An 18,088-nucleotide genomic window follows, 5' to 3' on the forward strand; every position below is an offset into this window, starting at 1 on the left:
GGTGGCTGAACGCCCTCCCTACAAGGGCACTTGAAGGGAGCACTCTCCTGGCCGTTGTTGTGGGGGCTGGGGCCGCCGGGCCGTCCATGCCTGGGGCAGCTTGGTCACCTATGTCACCTACGGGGAATGTCACCTGTGGAGTGGAGCAGGCTGAGCATGTGGCCACCTGCCAGAGAGACACCTCTGGAGTCCTTCCCCTGTGCCCTGCCCACGCCCACCCTGGGTCTGGGGCCCATTCAGGGAAATCTGTGGGTGAGAACCCCACCCATTCAGACCTGCTTCCCTTAGCTCCCCCGCAGCTGGGCACAGCAGCACCTGGGATGGGGCGGGGCCGCTGCCGGGCCTGCCCTGACACCCCCTGTGTGGACACTGGACCCTCCCAGAGGCTCCATGGGAGGGTGGGGTGTGGCCGGACCCGCCCACTGCATCCACCTTGGGTGTCCACCTCCCTTCTGCCTCCAGCCAGGGATAGTTCCTCCCAGGATCCCGCCCCTCCGGCCAGTGGGAGCTAGAGAGGCGCAGGGGCCTGCCGGGCCCCGGGAGTGGTGAAACCCCGGCCTGGCCCTCTCCCCCACCCCGCCCCCTTCGCCCCTCCCTGAACCCTTTGCATAATCCTGTGGCTACACTATCTTCACCCAGTGGCAGCGGGCACAGCCAAGGGGAAGGGCAGAGCTGGCCACCATGGCGACACTCTTCTCTCACTCCCAGCGACGTCCACCCCTCTTGCGCCAAGCCATCAAGATAAGGCGCCGCAGGGTCCAAGAGCTGCAAGAGCCCCTGCCCCCAACAGCTCCGGAGGTAGGAGTGACCTCACGGAGGAGAAGCGCTGGCCTGGGTGGGGCTCTGTGGTCTCCGCGCAGCCCCTCCTCTCTCAGGCTGCACCTGAGGGTGTGAGCCCATTCCCTGCCTCCCCTGTCCCCTGGGCAGAGCCTTCTGGGTCAGCAGAACAGGGTCCACGTGTTCTCTGGGCCACCCCGGGGCCTTAGGTCCGGGGCCCAAGCCCCTTCTCTCTGGCGGAGCCGACCCCTGCCCTGCTGCCCTCCTCCAGTGCCAAAGGCACCGGCTCCACTAGGCAGGGAGTGTCCCGGCTGGGACCAGGCCGCTGGGGGACCGGCTGAGAAACCCCCAGGCCTGCTTGCAATGACCCCCCATCTCCCACCTCCGCTGCTGGGCCTCACTTCCGCCGCTGGGGCGCGAGCGAGCGTGGCCGCCCGATAAGCAGCGCTGCTTCCTCTGGGGAAGGAAAGGAGGTGGGGGCCCTGGGTGCCGAGAGCTGGCACTGCGACGGGAGCTGAGAGCCAATGGACCTCAGCCAGCGCAGGCCGGGGGACGAGGGAGGCGACCCAGGGGACGAGGAAGGCGACCCAGGGGCCGGGCCCCCAGGAGACCTGCCGTGGGAACAGGTGTGCGGGCTGGCGGGGTTGGTGGCTGCGGCCCCGCGGCCCTGGGCCTGCTTTGCGGGGAGCCGTGCCTGCTGTCCAGGCCTCCCGGGCCTGCCAGACACTTTGTCTTTTCACCTTACTCCCCAGATCGAGCCTCCATCACACCACTTCTCCCCTGAGGAGGTAAGAATCGGGGAGCTGGGGGGAAGTAGGGGGGAGCCAAGGCTGAGCGCAGCAGCCCGCTCCCCGCCCCGCCTCTGTGGGCGCTTTGTCCCTGCTCTGGGCATGCGGTGCTGGTGCCCGGGGGCTGGCGGGGCTCAGACCTCGTGGGGCGTGGACGAGGGTCCTGAGGAGACCTGTGTCTCAGCGGGCCCTGCTCTACGAGGAAGCCCTCTACACTGTCCTGCACTGCCTGGGCAAGCCGGAGCCCAACCACGTGAAGGAGGCCTCGGAGCTGCTGCGGTACCTGCAGGAGGTGAGCCCAGCGCCCTGCCCCCCCCGCCCCCCCCCCCGTAACCCGGCCTCTGGAGCCCCCTGCCCCCCGGCCCTACCATACTCCCTGGCCCATGCCCCAAGCCTCCCACGCCCCTGTCTCACCAGGCCTTCTGCATGGAGCCCAAGGAGCACCAGCAGATGCTACAGCAGGTCCAGGAGCTTGAGGTAACACCAGTCCAGAGCCACCTGGGCAAGGATGGGGGCTGGAGAGCCCCACTCCCTCTGGGACTCAGGTGCCCCCTCCTCTCTCTCCAGAAGCCCACATTTTGTCTGAAGGCGACAGTGAAACAAGCCAAGGGCATCCTGGGCAAGGACGTCAGCGGTGAGCAGGCAGGGCGGGCTTCTTCCTCCCCCATCACCGGCTGTCCTGGGACTCTCCCAAAGTCCCCCCACCCTGGGGCCGCCCCGCCCGGTGCGCTGATGTCTCCTTGGCCTTGGAGTTTAGGGCGTGGAGGGGCTCTGCCCTTGGGGTGGGGAATGGGGGATGAAGGACCCTCCCAAGGAGCCCAGCCAACGCCCTGGCAGCCTTGTCCCCTCGTGCTCCCCAGGGTTCAGTGACCCCTACTGCCTGCTGGGCATCGAGCAGGGAGCGGGCACGCTGGGGGACAGCCTGGGGCCGCGGCGGCCGCAGAAGGCAGTGGTGCGGCACACCATCCCCGAGGAGAAGACCCACCGGACCCAGGTCATCACCCAGACGCTCAACCCCGTCTGGGACGAGACCTTCATCCTGTAGGTCCCCCGGCCTGGCCCCTGCCCTGTCTGGGGCTACTCCCTGGGGTAGAGGTCCCCCAGTCAGGGAGATCAGCGGGACTTCCTGGCTCAGAGGGAGCGGCCTGGCTTGACCGGAGGGGGAGCCTGTTCCCGGGGAGGCAGAGGAGGCAGGGGAAACAGACAGGACTGCGTGGTGGCATTAAGGCCCCATGAGGTAGCGGGTGTGGAGAGTCAGACTCTGGGCTGACCCAGGGGCAGCCTGGAGCCTTCTTCCCTTAATGAGAGGGGAATGCGGCGGTGGGGCAGGCAGAATTTGCAGGAAGGGGCTCAGACTTCACAGTGGGTGGACCTGCTGGGGACACAGCCCCGGCAGACAGGCCCTGTGCCGAGGGGCCAGCCCTCCAAGGCCCTCAACTGTGCCCTCTTCTCCCTGCAGGGAGTTTGACGACATAAGCAACTCGAGCTTTCACCTGGACATGTGGTGAGGAACACACCCTGCTGTGAGGGTGGGGATGCGAGGGGTCAGGGGCTCCCAGGCTGCCCCCGCGGCCTCTGGCTCAAACCTCTGCCCTCCAGGGACCTGGACACCGTGGAGTCTGTCCGGCAGAAGCTCGGGGAGCTTACAGATCTGCACGGGCTGCGAAGGTGAGGGTGCGAGGTTCCCTGGGAAGGCGTGGGGCTCCCTCTGCCCTCCGCCCACATGCGCAGGTTGCTGGGCTGCAGGCTCTGTTCTGGGTCCCGCGGCCGCAGGTGGTGGGGGCGGATGCCACCCTGGCCCGCCCAGGTTCTTGGCCCGTGTCCCTCATGTACCCTGCCTGGGACAGGATCTTCAAGGAGGCCCGGAAGGACAAAGGCCAGGACGACTTTCTGGGGAATGTGGTTCTGAGGCTGCAGGTGAGTGGGGTGGGTGGGGGAAGAGGCCCAGGGGAGAGGCGGCAGGGGTTTGTGAGGGGTTCGGGGGAGGGGCTCCGGGCCTGCACCGAGCTCAGGCCTGCCTGCCGTTGCCTCCCTGTACCCACTCACGGGCACGGGCGTCCCTCACCGCCTGGCCTGCCAGGACCTGCGCTGCCGGGAGGACCAGTGGTACCCTCTGGAGCCGTGCACTGAGACCTACCCAGACCGTGGTCAGTGCCACCTCCAGTTCCAGTTCATTCACAAGCGGGTAGGTCTGGGACCAGGGCCGGCGGCCTCCCGGTGGCCCGGCTGGGTCGGGCGGGCCACTCTGGGCGTGGGCCGCTCCACTCACAGCCGCCCCGAACCTCCTGCAGAGAGCCACTGCCGCCAGCCACTCCCAGGCCAGCTACACGGTGCACCTCCACCTGCTGCAGCAGTTCGTGTCCCACGAGGTCACCCAGCACCAGGTACTGCCCTCCCAGGGCTGGGCTGGGCCACGGTCTGCCTGCCGGGCCCTGACGCCCCTCCGCCTGTCCCCTCAGGCCGGCAGCACCTCCTGGGACGGGTCGCTGAGTCCCCAGGCTGCCACCATCCTGTTTCTCCATGCCACACAGAAGGACCTGTCTGACTTCCACCAGTCCATGGCGTGAGTGCGCCCCCGCCCCTCCTGCCTGCCCCCCAATGGGCTGGCAGCCCGCCCGGAGTCCAACCCTCCTGAGGTTTCTGCTTGGCCCAAACTGTATGTTTTCAGTTTTGAGTCAGTTGCCAACTTGTAGCAATCCGGACATTCCCCCTCCAGCTCCCCCGGGGAAACGACAGTGCTGATGTCACAGGGCTGTCACTTTGCTGGGCTGCAGCTGGTCAGAGCAGAGTAGCATGTCCTCCCCAGGCTATCACGGTTGCCCTCAGGCCCACGTCACTTGCTGACATCACGTGGGTCCCTCTGGGCATTTGAGTTGGCCGCCCCTGCCCCAGCCCCCAGCCCTGCTCCCAGGTCGCCTTCAGTCAGCAAAGCAGTGCTCTGAGCTTCCAGGGCCAGTGGGGACGTGCCGCGATGTTCCCAGGGTCGCAGCAGGTTGTGGGGAGGCCAGGCCGGGGCACCGGCGAGCCCCCCGACACTCCAGTGCGCATGAGGGGTCAGGAGCAGGGCACACGGGGGCTGCCACTGGCATCTGAGTCAGGGGTGGAAGGAGGCAGCTCTGGGAGTGTGGGCGGGTGGGTGTTCCTGACAGGTGGGGGCTGCCGGTGAGGCTGGAGCCCAGAACGGCACCCGCGGGGAGGGCCTAGTGCGCCTACCAGCCCAAGCCTGTCGGGCCGGCAGCCAGCGGGCGCCAGTCGGGACAGGACTGGGCTTGTTCCCGGATGGCTCTTTTCCCCCACCCTCCTGCATCCTCCCATTCGAGCCTGGCCTCAGCTCCCTTGTCACCTCTGCAAAGTCTCCCCTGAACCGTCTGAAGGGGAGTTCCCACCAGCGTTTGTCGCATGTGCATGAAGGCTCGTCTCCAAATCTGATTTTTCAAAAGAAGCAAGAAAGCCTGAATTTTTGAATCACAAATATTCTAATTTAAGAGATGGGCGATCAACTTACCTGTTTGAAGAGCACTATAGGAACAAAAGTTGTAGTCCTATGGGTTACTTTCAGCCTCCGGGGGTTGGTGGGGGTCCCCAGGAGGCTTTGGGGATAGGGAGGCTCTGTCTCTCCCTCCCCGGGGCTGGGCCAGCAGGGGAATGGAGGTGCCCAGCCTGGCCGGGCTGAGGGCTTCCGTCTGCCACAGGGAGTGGCTGGCCTACAGCCGTGTCTACCAGAGCCTGGAGTTCCCCAGCAGCTGCCTCCTGCACCCCATCACCAGCATCGAGTACCAGTGGATCCAGGGCCGGCTCAAGGCCGAACAGGTGGGCTGGGGCGGGGCAAGGGCTGCGCGCAGGCAGGGCCCAGGGAGCGAGGGCGGCTGTCCGGGCCCCAGAAGCAGCCCTGGCCTCACGGCATCTTCCTGGGCCCCACAGCGGGAGGAGCTGGCCGCCTCGTTCAGCTCCCTGCTGGCCTACGGCCTCTCCCTCATCCGGAGGTTCCGGACGGTCTTCCCCCTCTCCGTCCCTGACTCCCCGGCCCGGCTGCAGTCTCTCCTCAGGTCAGTGGGGTCAGGGACAAGGGAAGAGCCAGGGCACCTGCAGAGGTGGGGAAGCTGCTGGACAGGTGAGTGGGGGTACAGGGCAGCAGGCTCTCTGTCCCCACAGGGTCCTGGTACAGATGTGCAAGACAAAGGCCTTTGGAGAACTGTGCCCTGACAGCGCCCCACTGCCCCGCCTGGTGACTGAGGCGTTGCGGGTAGGGTGCCTGCCCGGGGCAGGGTGGGGGGTGGTGTGTGCCTGGGCCCAGCAACCCCGCCTGCTCACTGTCTCTTTGCCCACAGGCTGGCACCGTCGAATGGTTCCACCTGAAGCAGCAGCACCATCAGCCCATGGTGCAGGTGAGGGGCCGGCCGGGTGGAGGGCGGGGTGTCTGCTTCTTCCGGGCCCGCTCAGCTTCCCTGTCCCCGCCAGGGTGTGCTGGAGGCGGGCAAGGCCTTGCTGAGCCTGGTGCAGGACATCATCAGCGACCTGCACCAGTGCCAGCGCACGTGGAACAAGACCTTCCACAAGTGAGCAGGTGGCCGGGCCGGGAGGGTGTGGGCAGGGGCTCAGGAGGGGACCAGAGGGACCCCGGTGCATGCCACCAGGTGATGCCCACTGCCTTCCCTACAGTGTTGTTAAGATCGACTTCTTCTCCATGGCCTTCCTGGAGCTGCAGTGGCTGGTGAGTCTCTCCCCGCGTGTCCAGGGCCCTCCCTCCACCCTGGCTGCAGAGCCCTGCCCACCACGCCATCCCTCGCCAGGTGGCCAAGCGGGTGCAGGACCACACTGCAATGGCGGTGAGCGGCCCCGTGTCCCCAGAGATGGGCGAGAGTCTGTTCCAGCTCTACATCAGCCTCAAGGAGCTCTGCCAGCTGGGGCCGGCCCCCTCAGAGAGGTGGGCAGCGGGCGGGTGCGGCTGCGGGAGCGGAGGGCACGGAGGGCCGCGAAGGGCCCACAGCCCGCGCTGGACCGGCCTTCACCAGGCTGAGCCCCGGCTTTCCTCAGGGAGGGCGTCCTGGCCCTGGATGGCTTCCATCGCTGGTTCCAGCCGGCCATCCCGTCCTGGCTGCAGAAGACGTACAGCGTGGCTCTGGCGCGGGTGCAGCGCGCGGTGCGGATGGACAAGGTGGGGGGTGGGGCGGGCTTGGCCCTGGGTGAGGTCCGGGCTTTGGAGTGGGGCCTGGGGCTCTGCTGGGACTTCAGGATGTGCAGAGGCAGGTAGCTGGCACTAAAGGATGCTTTTAGACCAGTTCTGCATAAAACGCTGCCTCTCAGTATCTTCGGAGTGAGCTGTGGCTTCCTCTCCGGACTGACCCTTGCCCTTGGGGAGTCTGGGCGGAGCCTTGCTTGTTTCCCTGAAGCCCGCTGCCCAGCCCTGTGTCTGCAGGTGGCAGAAGCTCTGAATGCTTGCGGAAGGAAGGAGGGGTGTGGATTTGGTAAGCCCTGCTCCTCCTTCCTGAGTGCTCCCCCATCTCCCAGCTGGTGCCCCTGGGAGAACTGACCAAGCATAGCACGTCGGCTGTGGATCTGTCCACCTGCTTTGCCCAGATCAGCCACACTGCCCGGCAGCTGGACTGGCCCGACCCGGAGGAAGCCTTCATGATCACCGTCAAGTTCGTGGAGGTGCCAGGTCTTCCCCGGGTCCTTCCCCACCTTCCAGGGCTGCCTCGTTGCCGCCACCTGCCTTGTTTCTCCCAAGCTCTCGCCCTAGCCGTTTCCAAAGGCCTACGTCCTAAATCCCGCAAGTCACTCAGATTCCCATGCCTTCCCCCCTCCGCCCCCCCGGGTGCCGCCCCACTGATCATCCCCTCCCCGCCCAGGACACCTGTCGGCTGGCCCTGGTGTACTGCAGCCTGATAAAGTCCCGGGCTCGTGAGCTCGCCGCCGGCCAGAAGGACCAGGGCCAGGCCGCCAACATGGTAAGGGCCAGCGCTGGGGGTCGGGGCAGGGGTGGGGGTAGAGACTGCCCCACCTGCCACTATCTGGGAAGCTCTGCATCCCTGTGCCCATGCCTGTCCCCAGCTGTGCGTAGTGGTGAACGACATGGAGCAGCTGCGGCTGGTGATCGGCAAGCTACCTACGCAGCTGGCATGGGAGGCCCTGGAGCAGCGGGTCGGGGCCGTGCTGGAGCAGGGGCAGCTGCAGAACACGCTGCACACGCAGCTGCAAGGCGCGCTGGCGGGGATAGGCCATGAGATCCGCACCGGCGTCCGCACCCTGGCCGAGCAGGTACCTTGTCCGACCCACAGCGACCCTGCCCCGCCACTTCTCAGCCCAAAGCCCCCCGCCCAGCAGGACTCAGGCTGATGTCCAGCCCCACCGCTTCCTGAACCTGAACTCAGGCCCTGGCCTCCCCTCTACTGTTTTGTGTCCCCAGCTGGAGGTGGGCATCGCCAAGTACATCCGGAATCTGGTGGGCGTCAAGGAGTCTGTCCTGCCAGAAGACGTGAGTGGCCCTCCCTGCCCGCTGACCTTTGCCAGCTCTGTGGGTCTGGGGTTGCAAAGGGGCTCAGGGGGAGCGGGAGGCCGAAGGTCATGGGGTGTCAGGGTTAAGTCCTCCAGACTTGGGCCTTGGTTGGCCGCTGGGATGCTCGGGGGGCAGGGCTGGGACATCGCACGGACCCTCCCGGCGCCGACGGTTCGTGCACGGGCTGCACTGGGGCAGGGTTTGGACTGTGCAGCCAACCAGCCCTGGGCGTGCATCCTTCTCAGCTGCCTACCCGCATAGCTGTCCTGTTCCTGCAAGCCAGCTGGCACCAGTCTCCTCATCTGTCATCAGGGACAGTAATACACACTTTTGATGGTTTGGGAGGTCACTCACTAATTCATCAACTATTTAGGCGCCCACTTTGTCCCAGGCATTGATTTAGGTACGAGGGGTATATGTATCAGTGGACACCATGACAAAAGTCCCTGCCTCCCTGCAGAAGTTCCAAATGCTGCGCGCAAAAGCTTCTGGCCCTGTTTCCGTCCCACACCCTGAACCCCGAGCTGGGCAAGGGAACCGAGGTGGGACCGGAATGGGCCAGAGCTGGAAGCACCGCCTGCCCCTCTCCACAGGCCATCCTGCCCCTGATGAAGTTCCTGGAGGTGGAGCTCTGCTACTTGAACACCAACCTGGTGCAGGAGAACTTCAACAGGTCTGCAGCGGCTGCCTCCCCGGCAGGCCCCCGACGCCTCACCTCTCCTCCACCCGCCCCTCCTTCCCAGCCTCGCCATCCTCTCGCAGGGGAGGATGCCATGGGTCTCTGCTCAAGCGCTTGCTCCAGGGACAGGGAGCTCACTACCTGTCCTTTCTCCATCAGCCCCGGGCCACCTCCAGCCTCACAACTGCAGTTCTGCTCCCCTAACCTTATAGGCAGCTGTTGTTCTTCTCCCATGGCTCTGAGGGACTTCTAGTTAGGGTTTTTCTCTCTCCCTTTCTCTCTCTCAATTGATTTGAGAGAGAGGGAGGAAGGGAGAGAGACAGACAGACAGACAGACAGAAACATCGATTTGTTGTTCCATTTATTTATGCATTCATTGGTTGACTCTTGCATGTGCCCTGACTGAGGACTGAACCTACCACCTTGGTGTATCGAGGTGATGCTCAAACTAACAGAGCCACCCGCCAGGGCTCCCTTATTCCTAATCACTTTTTTTTTTTTTTTTTTTTTTTTGGTACTAAACTGCCTTACTCCACTTTGACGTGTGACATTTCAGTTATTTCAGGTAGTCGGCAGGCCTGCGGCTTGGTTGCTGTGTTTTCTCTCCCAACAGAGAGCAGTGTGTTGAAATCCCGTTCATGTTGACCACTGCTGCCTTCACTCACGACCCTGTCATTGGGGGACCAGCCTCCCCCACACCTTTTCTGTGGGGGTTTGATAATCCTGAGAAGGCTCGTTCCCCAGGTTGGGAGATGTGTTGGGTAGGACGGGCCTCTCCGCCCTCCCTGTCCTCCTTCCCTCAGGAGGCGGGGCCGACCCCAGGCTCACCTGTGAAGCTGTGCCTCCAGGGGAGGGTGGGGGTGGGGAGGAACCTGGGTCCGGGAGGCCCGCTGTCACTCAAAAACACCTCTGCTTCCTCCTCTTCCACTTTCCCGTTCTGTGTCCCGGCCCCTTGGCACCTCTCCTCAGCCTTTTGACCCTGCTGTGGACCCACACGCTCACTGTGCTGGTGGAGGTGGCCACCTCCCAGAGGAGCTGCTCCCTGGCCTGCAAAAGGCTGAAGATTGCACTGCAGGTAACGGCACCGGTGACAGCAGTACTAGCCCTGGTGGGCGGGCGTGTGGGGTTGGCACCAATGTCTGCCTGCTCATCTTCCAGAACCTGGAGATCTGCTTCTACGCAGAGGGCTGTGGCCTGCCGCCCGAGGCCCTGCACACGGCCACCTTCAAGGTAGGGGCCCTCTGCTGTGCCTGGGGTGGGGGAAGCGGGCCTGCCTGCCTGCGCTCACCTGTGTTCAGGACCCAGCACCAAAGGACACTGCGGGCCTCCCCGTCAAAAGTCCTTTCAAATGTTAAGACAGGGGCAGCCGAGCAATAACCCAAGCGCAAGGCTCTCAGCGTGGAGTTTGTGTGTGTGTTTGGGGGTGGGGGGTGCTGTGAAGTCCACCCCGTCTGCGTCTCTGGCTGCCTGCCTCTGGCCCCAGGACTCCCAGAGCTTTCCAGGCCACGCCAGCGTCTCCCCGCTCAGATGTGAGCTCCTGGGGGCAGCGCCGGGCTGGGGCCAAGTGTGGCAATTCCGGTGACTTCTCGGCTGGCCCCGTTCGCAGGCCCTGCAGAGGGACTTAGAGCTGCAGGGAGCCTCCACCCGGGAGCTCATCCAGAAGTACTTCTGCACCCGCCTTGAGCAGCAGGTGAGGCCCCGCGCCGCGCCGCGCCGCGCCGCACCGGGCCCCGCCGCGCCCCGCCCCGCCAGCCCCGCCCGCGCTGACGCTGACCCTGCGCTCCGCCCCCAGGCCGACACCGCCTCCGAGGAGCTCGGGGCCGTCACGCTCAAGGCCTCCTACCAAGCCTCCGAGCAGAAGCTACGCGTGGAGCTGCTCAGCGCTTCCAACCTGCTACCTCTGGACTCCAACGGTGAGTGCGGGCTGCCCAGGGGCTGCTCCGCCCTGCTTCCCCGGTCCCTGGTGGCTCAGCCGGCCCAGCAGGAGCGCCAGGTGCATTTCCCCTGGGTTGCCAGGAGGGGGCAGTGCTGCTGAGCGGGGCACAGCTGCAGGGAGCGGGGCTGGTCGGTGGGCTGGGATATCCTTGGCCATTGTCCCCTCTCTGGGCCACTTGCCAGGCTGCAGCGACCCCTTTGTCCAGCTGACCTTGGAGCCCAGGCACGAGTTCCCTGAGCTGGCTCCCCGGGAGACCCAAAAGCACAAGAAGGACCTTCACCCGTTGTTTGATGAGACCTTTGAATTGTGAGTGGGCGGGTCCCTACGCTTGCGATCCTTCCCCAGGCCGGACGCCTCAGGCCTGCTCCTCCCCGCTGGGGCCAACGGGGCTTCCCGATGACCGCAGTGGGGTCCCAGGGAGGGGAACCTGGGACAAGGGGTTGCTGACAGAGGCTCCAAACCTGCTCCCTGGGAGTGGTCAGACTGTTGGGAGAAGACTCCCACATGTTGCTTGCAGGAAAGAGTCCTGAACCCGAAGTTCTCTGTTCCCCAAGACAGGTGGGCCTGGGGACACAAGTCCTCCTGGTTTAAAGCATCAGCCCTCAGTTAGGGCAGGCGTCACACCATGTGGCCTGTACTTTCCCACCCTGCCCCCAGCCGCCCATCTGGGCATCTTTCTCCTGCCCTGGCCTGTCCTCTTGAACCAGGGGTGAACCCCTGTGTGGGGGTGGAGGGCCATGGCAGTGTGTGTGGTGGGCAGCTGAGCCCAACTGTCCCCTCCCAGCCTGGTGCCTGCCGAGCCGTGCCAGAAGGACGGGGCGTGCCTCCTGCTCACGGTGCTGGACCATGACACTCTGGGGGCCGATGACCTGGAAGGGGAGGCCTTCCTGCCACTGCGCTCGGTCTGTGGCCTGGATGGGACAGAGGAGCCTGGGGAGGTGCCTCAGACCCGCCTGCCCCTCACCTACCCCACAGCCAACGGTAGGCCTGAGCCCCGGTGCTGGGGACGCAGGGGAGGGCCAGCCTGTAAAGCTCAGACAGGGGCCCCTGGTGAGGCAAGGTTGGGGGTCAGAGGGATCCCTCCTGAGAGGATGAAGCCAGCGGAGCCAGCATGGTGGCTTGTGCTGCTGAGGTCTCTGGGTCTCATCAGGGAACCAGAGTCATTTAAGCTAGGTTACGTGTAGTGTGGCTTTCCTGGTGGGGGAGGTCACCGAATGTCCCCGGGGACAGGGGCTGACCTCGCTGATGGGAATGGGTCACGTTTGCCCACTTATGGGCCAGTTCTACGCACCTGACGTACGTTAACTTCTTCAATCCTTCCAACTACCCAAGCAGGCAGACACTATTACTGCTGTTTTACAGATGAGTAAACTGAGGCACAGAGGTTCACTGGCTAGCCTAAGGTTCTCACACTGAGAGGGAATGGTTGCCACGTGAGGCACATCTCAGTCTCTTGCGCTGCAGTCGGGTGCCCGAGGCTGCAAGGGTGGCTCCAGGCTGGTCCGGCAGGTGGTCGTCTCCCATGAGCTTGGCTGGCATGGGCCCCCCACTGGTTTCCAGGCTGGCTGCACCACCCAGACCCTGCCTCTGCCCAGAAGCTGACCCCCAAACACCTCTCTTCACAGGGGACACGATCCTGCAGCTGCTGGAGAGCAGGAGGGGTGACCGCGAGGCCCAGGCCTTTGTGAAGCTGCGGCGGCAGCGAGCCAAGCAGGCTTCCCAGCATGCCCCGCGGCTAGGGCAATAGCAGAGGCGGTGGGGATGCAGTGGGGTCCCTGGTGGGGGCAGGCTTTCCCGGAGGTCTGGGTTGTCCCCACCACAGTGCAGCCTTCCAGCCTGGCCTGACGCTCGTGAGGGCCCTGCAAGGGGGGGACCCCCAGCACTCTGAAGGCCCGGAGCGCAGACCTCCTCTGGTCTCCTTCCAGAGCTGGGGCCCTGGATGTGGGAACTCCATTTGCATATTTATGAAGAGGGGGACACTATTTGCATATTTATACTCCCTCCTCCCTGCCTTCAGCCTGGCCTCAGCATTCCCTGCCAAATCCCAGCACCAGGGGAGGGGAGGCAGCCCTCGCAGCTCCTGCCCCTGCTCCTCCCTGGGAAAAGCTGCTCTGGCAAAGCCGAGCACCTCAGCCATCTGTCCCCTGGCGCACCTGTTCCAGCTACAGGGTCGGGCCAGGGTTGTGTCGGGGAAGGAGAGGGAACTCTGACAAAGATGAGGCTACAGCTGCTCTGAGGGGGGTGAGGGGGGGAGCCATAATGGAGGGAGCCCAGGTCCTGAGGGGCCGCCAACACCCGGACTAGGGAGCCCAGAAAGGGGACTGTCGGGCTCTGCTGGGTGAGAGCTGGCAGGCACGGGCTGGCACGGAGGACGGACGCAGAAAGGACAGCTGGGCGAACCCTACCTGCTGAGGGCATCTGGAGCCAGTACTTGCCACCTAGAAACTTTCTTAGTCACAATAAAAGTATCATAATCCATTGTCCTCTTAGGAGACGCTGTTGGCCTGCAGTGCAGCTCAGGTCAGGTCCTGCAAGCCCCTCCCCCACCCTGGGCCCACCCCTCACTCTTCTGCCATGGTACAGAGCAGGGAGGGGGCGTGGGGGTGACCGATGCACAAGCAGGTGCCGGGCAGTTGCTGGGCCAAGCGCTTTGAACAAAACGCTACCAGGCACATCCATTCCTGTGGTTGCTGCGCTGCACGGGCCCGGAACTCCTGGGGCAGCACCATGAGCTGGGGGCGGGGGGCGACGGGCCCTGCCTGCGTGCGGGCAGCTACAGCCTGAGGTCAAGGCGTCGTTCTACCCGTGTGCCCCTGGGTCAGTCACCGTGCCTCTGAGCCTGCACAAGCGCCACATGTGGGTGCTGCGAGGTATCCCCACGGTCCCTCGCAGCTTGGGGCCTCGGAGGCCCATGAGAGGGGTGCACAGCTGGGTTCCCTTGCACCCACCAAACAGGCCGGCTGAGAGCAGGGGAGAAGTGGTGGCTGAAAGGAAAGCCCAGGGCCTCCGCCGTCAGGGGACGGGGGCAGGCCAGCCCCTCTGGGGCTCGCCTTTCTCTTCGCGCGCTTATGAGGAGGCGCCGTCTGCTCCTCTGAGAAGCACCAGCCCTGCTGACTTTTGGAAAACAGCAAACAAGCCCGTAGTAGCTGTCGATCGAGCCCACAGAGGAGAGTGGGGAGCTGGGAGGGCTGTCCAGGGCTCGTGGTCCCCACAGCAGCCTCAGCGGGCCTGGCTCGGACAGTACCGGAGCCTGGGGAGCCCTTGGCCTCTGCAGCTGCCTAGCATTGGGGGTAGGGCCCCACAGTCTGTTTCCTGGGCGGAGGCAGAGCGCCTGGCTGAGCTGGCCCACCTCACTGTTGAGAGGCCTGACCCTGGGACCCCCACCCCACTTCATCCTGTGCAAAAAAGCTACCAATGCAAGTTCATATTTTATTTCCAATAGGTTTGGAGCTTTGTTGATTTTTGCATTTTTTGTAAAAAAAAAAAAAGTTTTCACGTAATTCATTGAAAGCCCTTTCGTGCTGAGCCCAAGGTGGGGAGGGGCTGGGGCCAGACCCTTTGCCGCCCTCTTGCTCCCACCCCAGGCACCCAGCGCTGGGAGTGGGGTGGCTTCCCTCCACCCTCCCGCCCTCCCATCCCACTGCATCTCTCTGTACAGAACAATTTTTAAAATGGAAGCTAAGACACACTATACATCGGACAGGCACGCACACACATGCACACGGGCGTCCGCTCCGAACGGGCAGGACGTCAGCTGCACTCAGAGAGCACCAAGGAATGCATACGGAGCCCCTCCTGGGAGGAGGGCAGGGCCTGAGCCCCCCTGGTCCTCACAGTCCACAGCTCCTCCCTACCAATTGCCCTGCTAGCTGCCAGAGGGGGGGAGCAGGGAGCGAGGGTGGGGGTCTGTGCCAGAAGAGAAAGGACAGCTGAGGGCAGCTGGGGGTCACGGAGAGGGCAGTGCCAGCCTGGCAGGTGGCCCTGTGGCCAGGGAGGCTGCTCCCAAGACCAGGGAGAGGACTGAGGCAGGGCCCCTGCCTCAGGAACCTGAGGGGTAGGACTCCCGGGCCTTGACCCTCAAGGGTCTTCAAGGGCCCAGGGGTGGGAGCTCGGGAGGGGGGCTGCTTGGGCCTGCCAGCCCCAAAATAAATACACATCTGGTAAACCTAGGGGCTAGGCTGGCCTGGGGCCCCGGCACAGCTCCTCAGGCCTCACCGCCAGGAACCAGGTCTGCCTGGGGCCTCTGACCCCTGGCTCTCACCCAGCCTGGGGTGGTGGGTGAACAGGACCTGCCCCGAAGGCTTGTCCCCTCCCCTTGGCACCGGCCGGCTTCCTATCCTTCCCTGCTCAGGCAGGCCCCGAGAAAAAGTTAAAAATAGTTAGTTCCTACATAAAAAAGAGACAGAAAGAGATTCCCTGCCAAAAGGCTGGTGGGAGAAGAGGGGAGGGTGGGAAAGGGAGGGAGTGGGCTGAGGGAGGACTGCAAAATAGTCGCTTCTTTTAAAAAGTGCTTGGTAAGTCTGTTTTAAAGTGTGTGTCTATATCTATGTACAGATATACACACAGACACTGTTCACACTGGCCGCCCACGCACACCTGCACACACACAGAATGTATACATATACATAGTCATATACATATACATACATACATACATACATACATACATACATACATATATATACTTTAAAAAGTCCTAGGTGGGGAGCGCTGGGCCGGGCCGGGCCGGGCCCGCGGGGTCACGACTGCAGTGCAGGGGCCCGGCCCGGCTGGCAGGCGGGGCACTCGCTGACCTCGGCGCAGAGCTCGCACAGCACGGCGTGTTGGCACGGCAGCACCGCTCGGTTCTGCTCCTGACACTTAAGGCATTTCACCGACTGCATGTGGAACACGGCCTGTGGGGAGCGGGACGCTGAGGTCACGGGCCTCTCTCCGCGGCCCGGCCCTGGGCCGCACAAGGCCCTTCAGCTCCCCCCGCAGCCCCCTGGGCGAGGCGCCGAGGCTCCGGGTGCTGCTCACAGGCCGAGCGAGAGACGGGGAGCAGGGAGAGATTCAGGCCGGGGCACTGCAGCCTGAGGGCTTCTCCTCGCACTGATCATGTAGGGACCCCAGGGGCCTGGAGAGGGCAGCGGCGGGCCAGGGGCCAGGGGCCACAGCGGGGGCTTCCGCACCAAGGCCTGATGAAGGGGAGAACGCTCTTTCCACTGTGTGAGGCTCCTGGGGGCCCAGGAGGGCACCCAGAAGTGCAGACAGAGTAGCCCTGGGGACCCAGCCAGTCTGCAGTGTCTGCTGGTGTGTGCGGAGCTCAGAGGAGAAGCCGCTGGGAATGTGACTTAGGGCCCAGGAATGCTAATGTGGCTCGGGTCACACCTGCCTGTAGAGCGCTGGGGTGGGCCCGGCCCCTGCCCCTTCTCGCCTCCCCCTCTGCTGCTGGGCAGCGGCTCTCAGGAGAAGGGTGGCCAGCCCTGCAGCGGTGTGGACCCACTGGACCCTAAACGCGAGCTGTGGCCACGCACACCCCTGCCCAGCATGCCCCGAGCCTCTAGGGCTGACCTTGTCCACCTGCTCCAGGCGGGCCCGCAGCTGCTTTTGGAGGGAGTAGAGGGTGGACAGCGACAGGGCCTCCAGGTCGGAGAAGGCGGGCAGGGCCTGCGGGTCGGGTCCTGAGTGCAGCCGCTCCAGCTCCTCCTGCAGCTTCTTCACCTGCACCTCCAGTGCGTCCCGCTGCTCGCGGGCCAGCTCGCACTCGGCGCCCGCTGTGCTGGCCCGCTCGCCGGCCTCCTCTGCCTCCTTCTTCCAGGCATCGCAAGCCTGTGGGCCAAACATACAGCACCATGTCGCAATGGCACCCTGCGCCGCCCCCTACCCCCACCCCAGAGCGCATCTCAGGGGCTGCATGAGCCGCTGTGGAGCCTGCTGGGAGTGGGTTCAGCTGTCTGGGGACGGGGAGGGGAGGAAGCTGACGCTGTCCACAGAGAAGAGAGGTTTCAGGACCTGCAAGGACCCCTCTGCGGGCAGGGAAGGGGGCTGGGCCCAGCCGGAGGGCCCCTTCAAGAGCCAAGAGCCCTGGACTCGAGCCCTGGAGACTCAGGGCTCCTTGGGAGTGGCCGGGGCGCCTGCGGCCAGACCACAAATGGCTCGCAGAGCGCACCAGGTATGGGTCACCTGCCACCCCAAGGTCCTGACAGGGGAGGAGGGCAAAGCAGAGCTTCTGCTCTGTCCTCCAGGGCCCCTGGCCTCCCCCTGCCCCCAAGGCCCAGGGCAAGAGGCGCATGAGTGGGATGCCGCGGGGCCCTGGGATGGTGGGCGTGGGGCCCGTACCTGCTTGGCCTGCTTCCAGGACTCCTCCCACTGCTTGATGGTGCTGTTGGCTTCATCTAGCTCTTGCTGAAGCCGGGCCAGCTCCGCAGCCCCCGGCCCTGACAGGAAGGCAGGGGACGTGCCTGGGGAGAAGCTTCCAGAGGCAAAGTGCTCCCAGATGCTGCTGTTCATCCCATTCAGACCTGCCCCAGGAAGGGGAGGAACGTCAGCGCTCTGGAGGGCCCTGCCCAGCCCTGCCCAGGCTTCCGGGGGCTGCTGCGTGAGGCCCGGGCACCGTCAGGCCGGAGCACCTGGCAGGGACGTACAGGGGCTGCAGTTGAGTCAGACCTACTGTGGTGCCACCTGCTACTTGTCAGCTACCACTTAAATTCTGAGTCTCATCCTCATCTGCCAAACGGGGTGATCTGGGAGCCCCCTGTGAAGGCGGTGATTTGTGGGGACCTGAGGCTGGGGGGAGGGGGGCCTCCTTGTGCTCTGGGGCAAGGCCTGGGAGGAGATTTGGTAGAAAGACGGGTCAGAGCCTGGGATGACGGCAGAGCCGGAGCAGGCAGAGGTCCAGGGGGCTGAGGCCGCCCCCAGTGATGACAGTAAGTAGACCTGGGACATGGTCAGGCCGCCTGACCGCCACGGCCACCTCTCTCCAGCTCGCTGTGCGCAGGCTCACACTCCGCCTGTGCTCTCACGCGCCCGCCTGCCCGCCATTCGCTGGCACCGTGTGAGCCCCGATCTGCGGCCCGTGCAGTCCCGGCCTCCGGAGCAGGATGGAGCGGGGCGCAGCCGCCTGTGGCCTCGTTCGGCCACCAGTGCATTCTAGGGACACCCTTCTTACTTCCTTTCCCACTAATCCAGCCAGGATATTCTGGATCCAAATGGATCTGAGACAGCGCCACCAAGAAACACCGGCGCACCCACAGCATGACAGACGGTGCCCCAGGTGGGGATCCTGTGGTGTGCGCTGTCTCTGAGCCTGTCTGCCCTGTCCCGGAGGCGGGGACCCGGGGTCGTCTCACCGACACACTGTCCCAGCAGCAAGCTCTGTCTGCGTGCCTCTCCACACTCAGGTGGCATTTGATCTCTTGGAGAGGAGCCAC

At 64.6% G+C, this 18,088-nt stretch overlaps 2 protein-coding genes across 2 annotated transcripts in view; one reads left to right on the forward strand and one right to left on the reverse strand.

Moving 5' to 3' along the window:
• Window positions 1-659: 659 nt before the first annotated feature.
• UNC13D (unc-13 homolog D) lies at window positions 660-12,861 on the forward strand. Its single transcript, XM_054593292.1, has 32 exons — window positions 660-798; window positions 1,530-1,565; window positions 1,750-1,857; window positions 1,983-2,042; window positions 2,133-2,199; window positions 2,426-2,606; window positions 3,025-3,069; window positions 3,165-3,233; window positions 3,413-3,482; window positions 3,646-3,750; window positions 3,857-3,949; window positions 4,025-4,128; window positions 5,258-5,375; window positions 5,487-5,611; window positions 5,718-5,808; window positions 5,894-5,950; window positions 6,024-6,121; window positions 6,225-6,276; window positions 6,356-6,489; window positions 6,600-6,720; window positions 7,074-7,217; window positions 7,415-7,513; window positions 7,617-7,823; window positions 7,972-8,040; window positions 8,655-8,734; window positions 9,710-9,815; window positions 9,899-9,970; window positions 10,347-10,430; window positions 10,533-10,653; window positions 10,859-10,982; window positions 11,461-11,657; window positions 12,302-12,861. The coding sequence occupies exons 1-32, from the start codon at window positions 682-684 to the stop codon at window positions 12,421-12,423; spliced, it is 3,276 nt and encodes a 1,091-aa protein (XP_054449267.1). The 5' UTR covers window positions 660-681; the 3' UTR covers window positions 12,424-12,861.
• A 1,458-nt stretch (window positions 12,862-14,319) lies between these two features.
• Window positions 14,320-18,088, reverse strand: part of UNK (unk zinc finger) — a 28,176-nt gene continuing 24,407 nt past the window's right edge. Inside the window, exons 14-16 of the mRNA XM_054593293.1 lie at window positions 16,998-17,179; window positions 16,230-16,487; window positions 14,320-15,571 (exon numbers count right to left, since the gene is read on the reverse strand). Coding sequence (XP_054449268.1) covers window positions 15,416-15,571; window positions 16,230-16,487; window positions 16,998-17,179 — 596 coding nt within the window. The 3' untranslated portion in view covers window positions 14,320-15,415. The remainder of the gene's footprint in view (window positions 15,572-16,229; window positions 16,488-16,997; window positions 17,180-18,088) is intronic.

The sequence above is a fragment of the Pteronotus mesoamericanus genome, unplaced genomic scaffold (genome assembly GCF_021234165.1).
Source record: "Pteronotus mesoamericanus isolate MK-2021 breed Mesoamerican mustached bat unplaced genomic scaffold, CSHL_Meso_final scaffold_408, whole genome shotgun sequence".
In the NCBI taxonomy this organism is placed as follows: domain Eukaryota; kingdom Metazoa; phylum Chordata; class Mammalia; order Chiroptera; family Mormoopidae; genus Pteronotus; species Pteronotus mesoamericanus.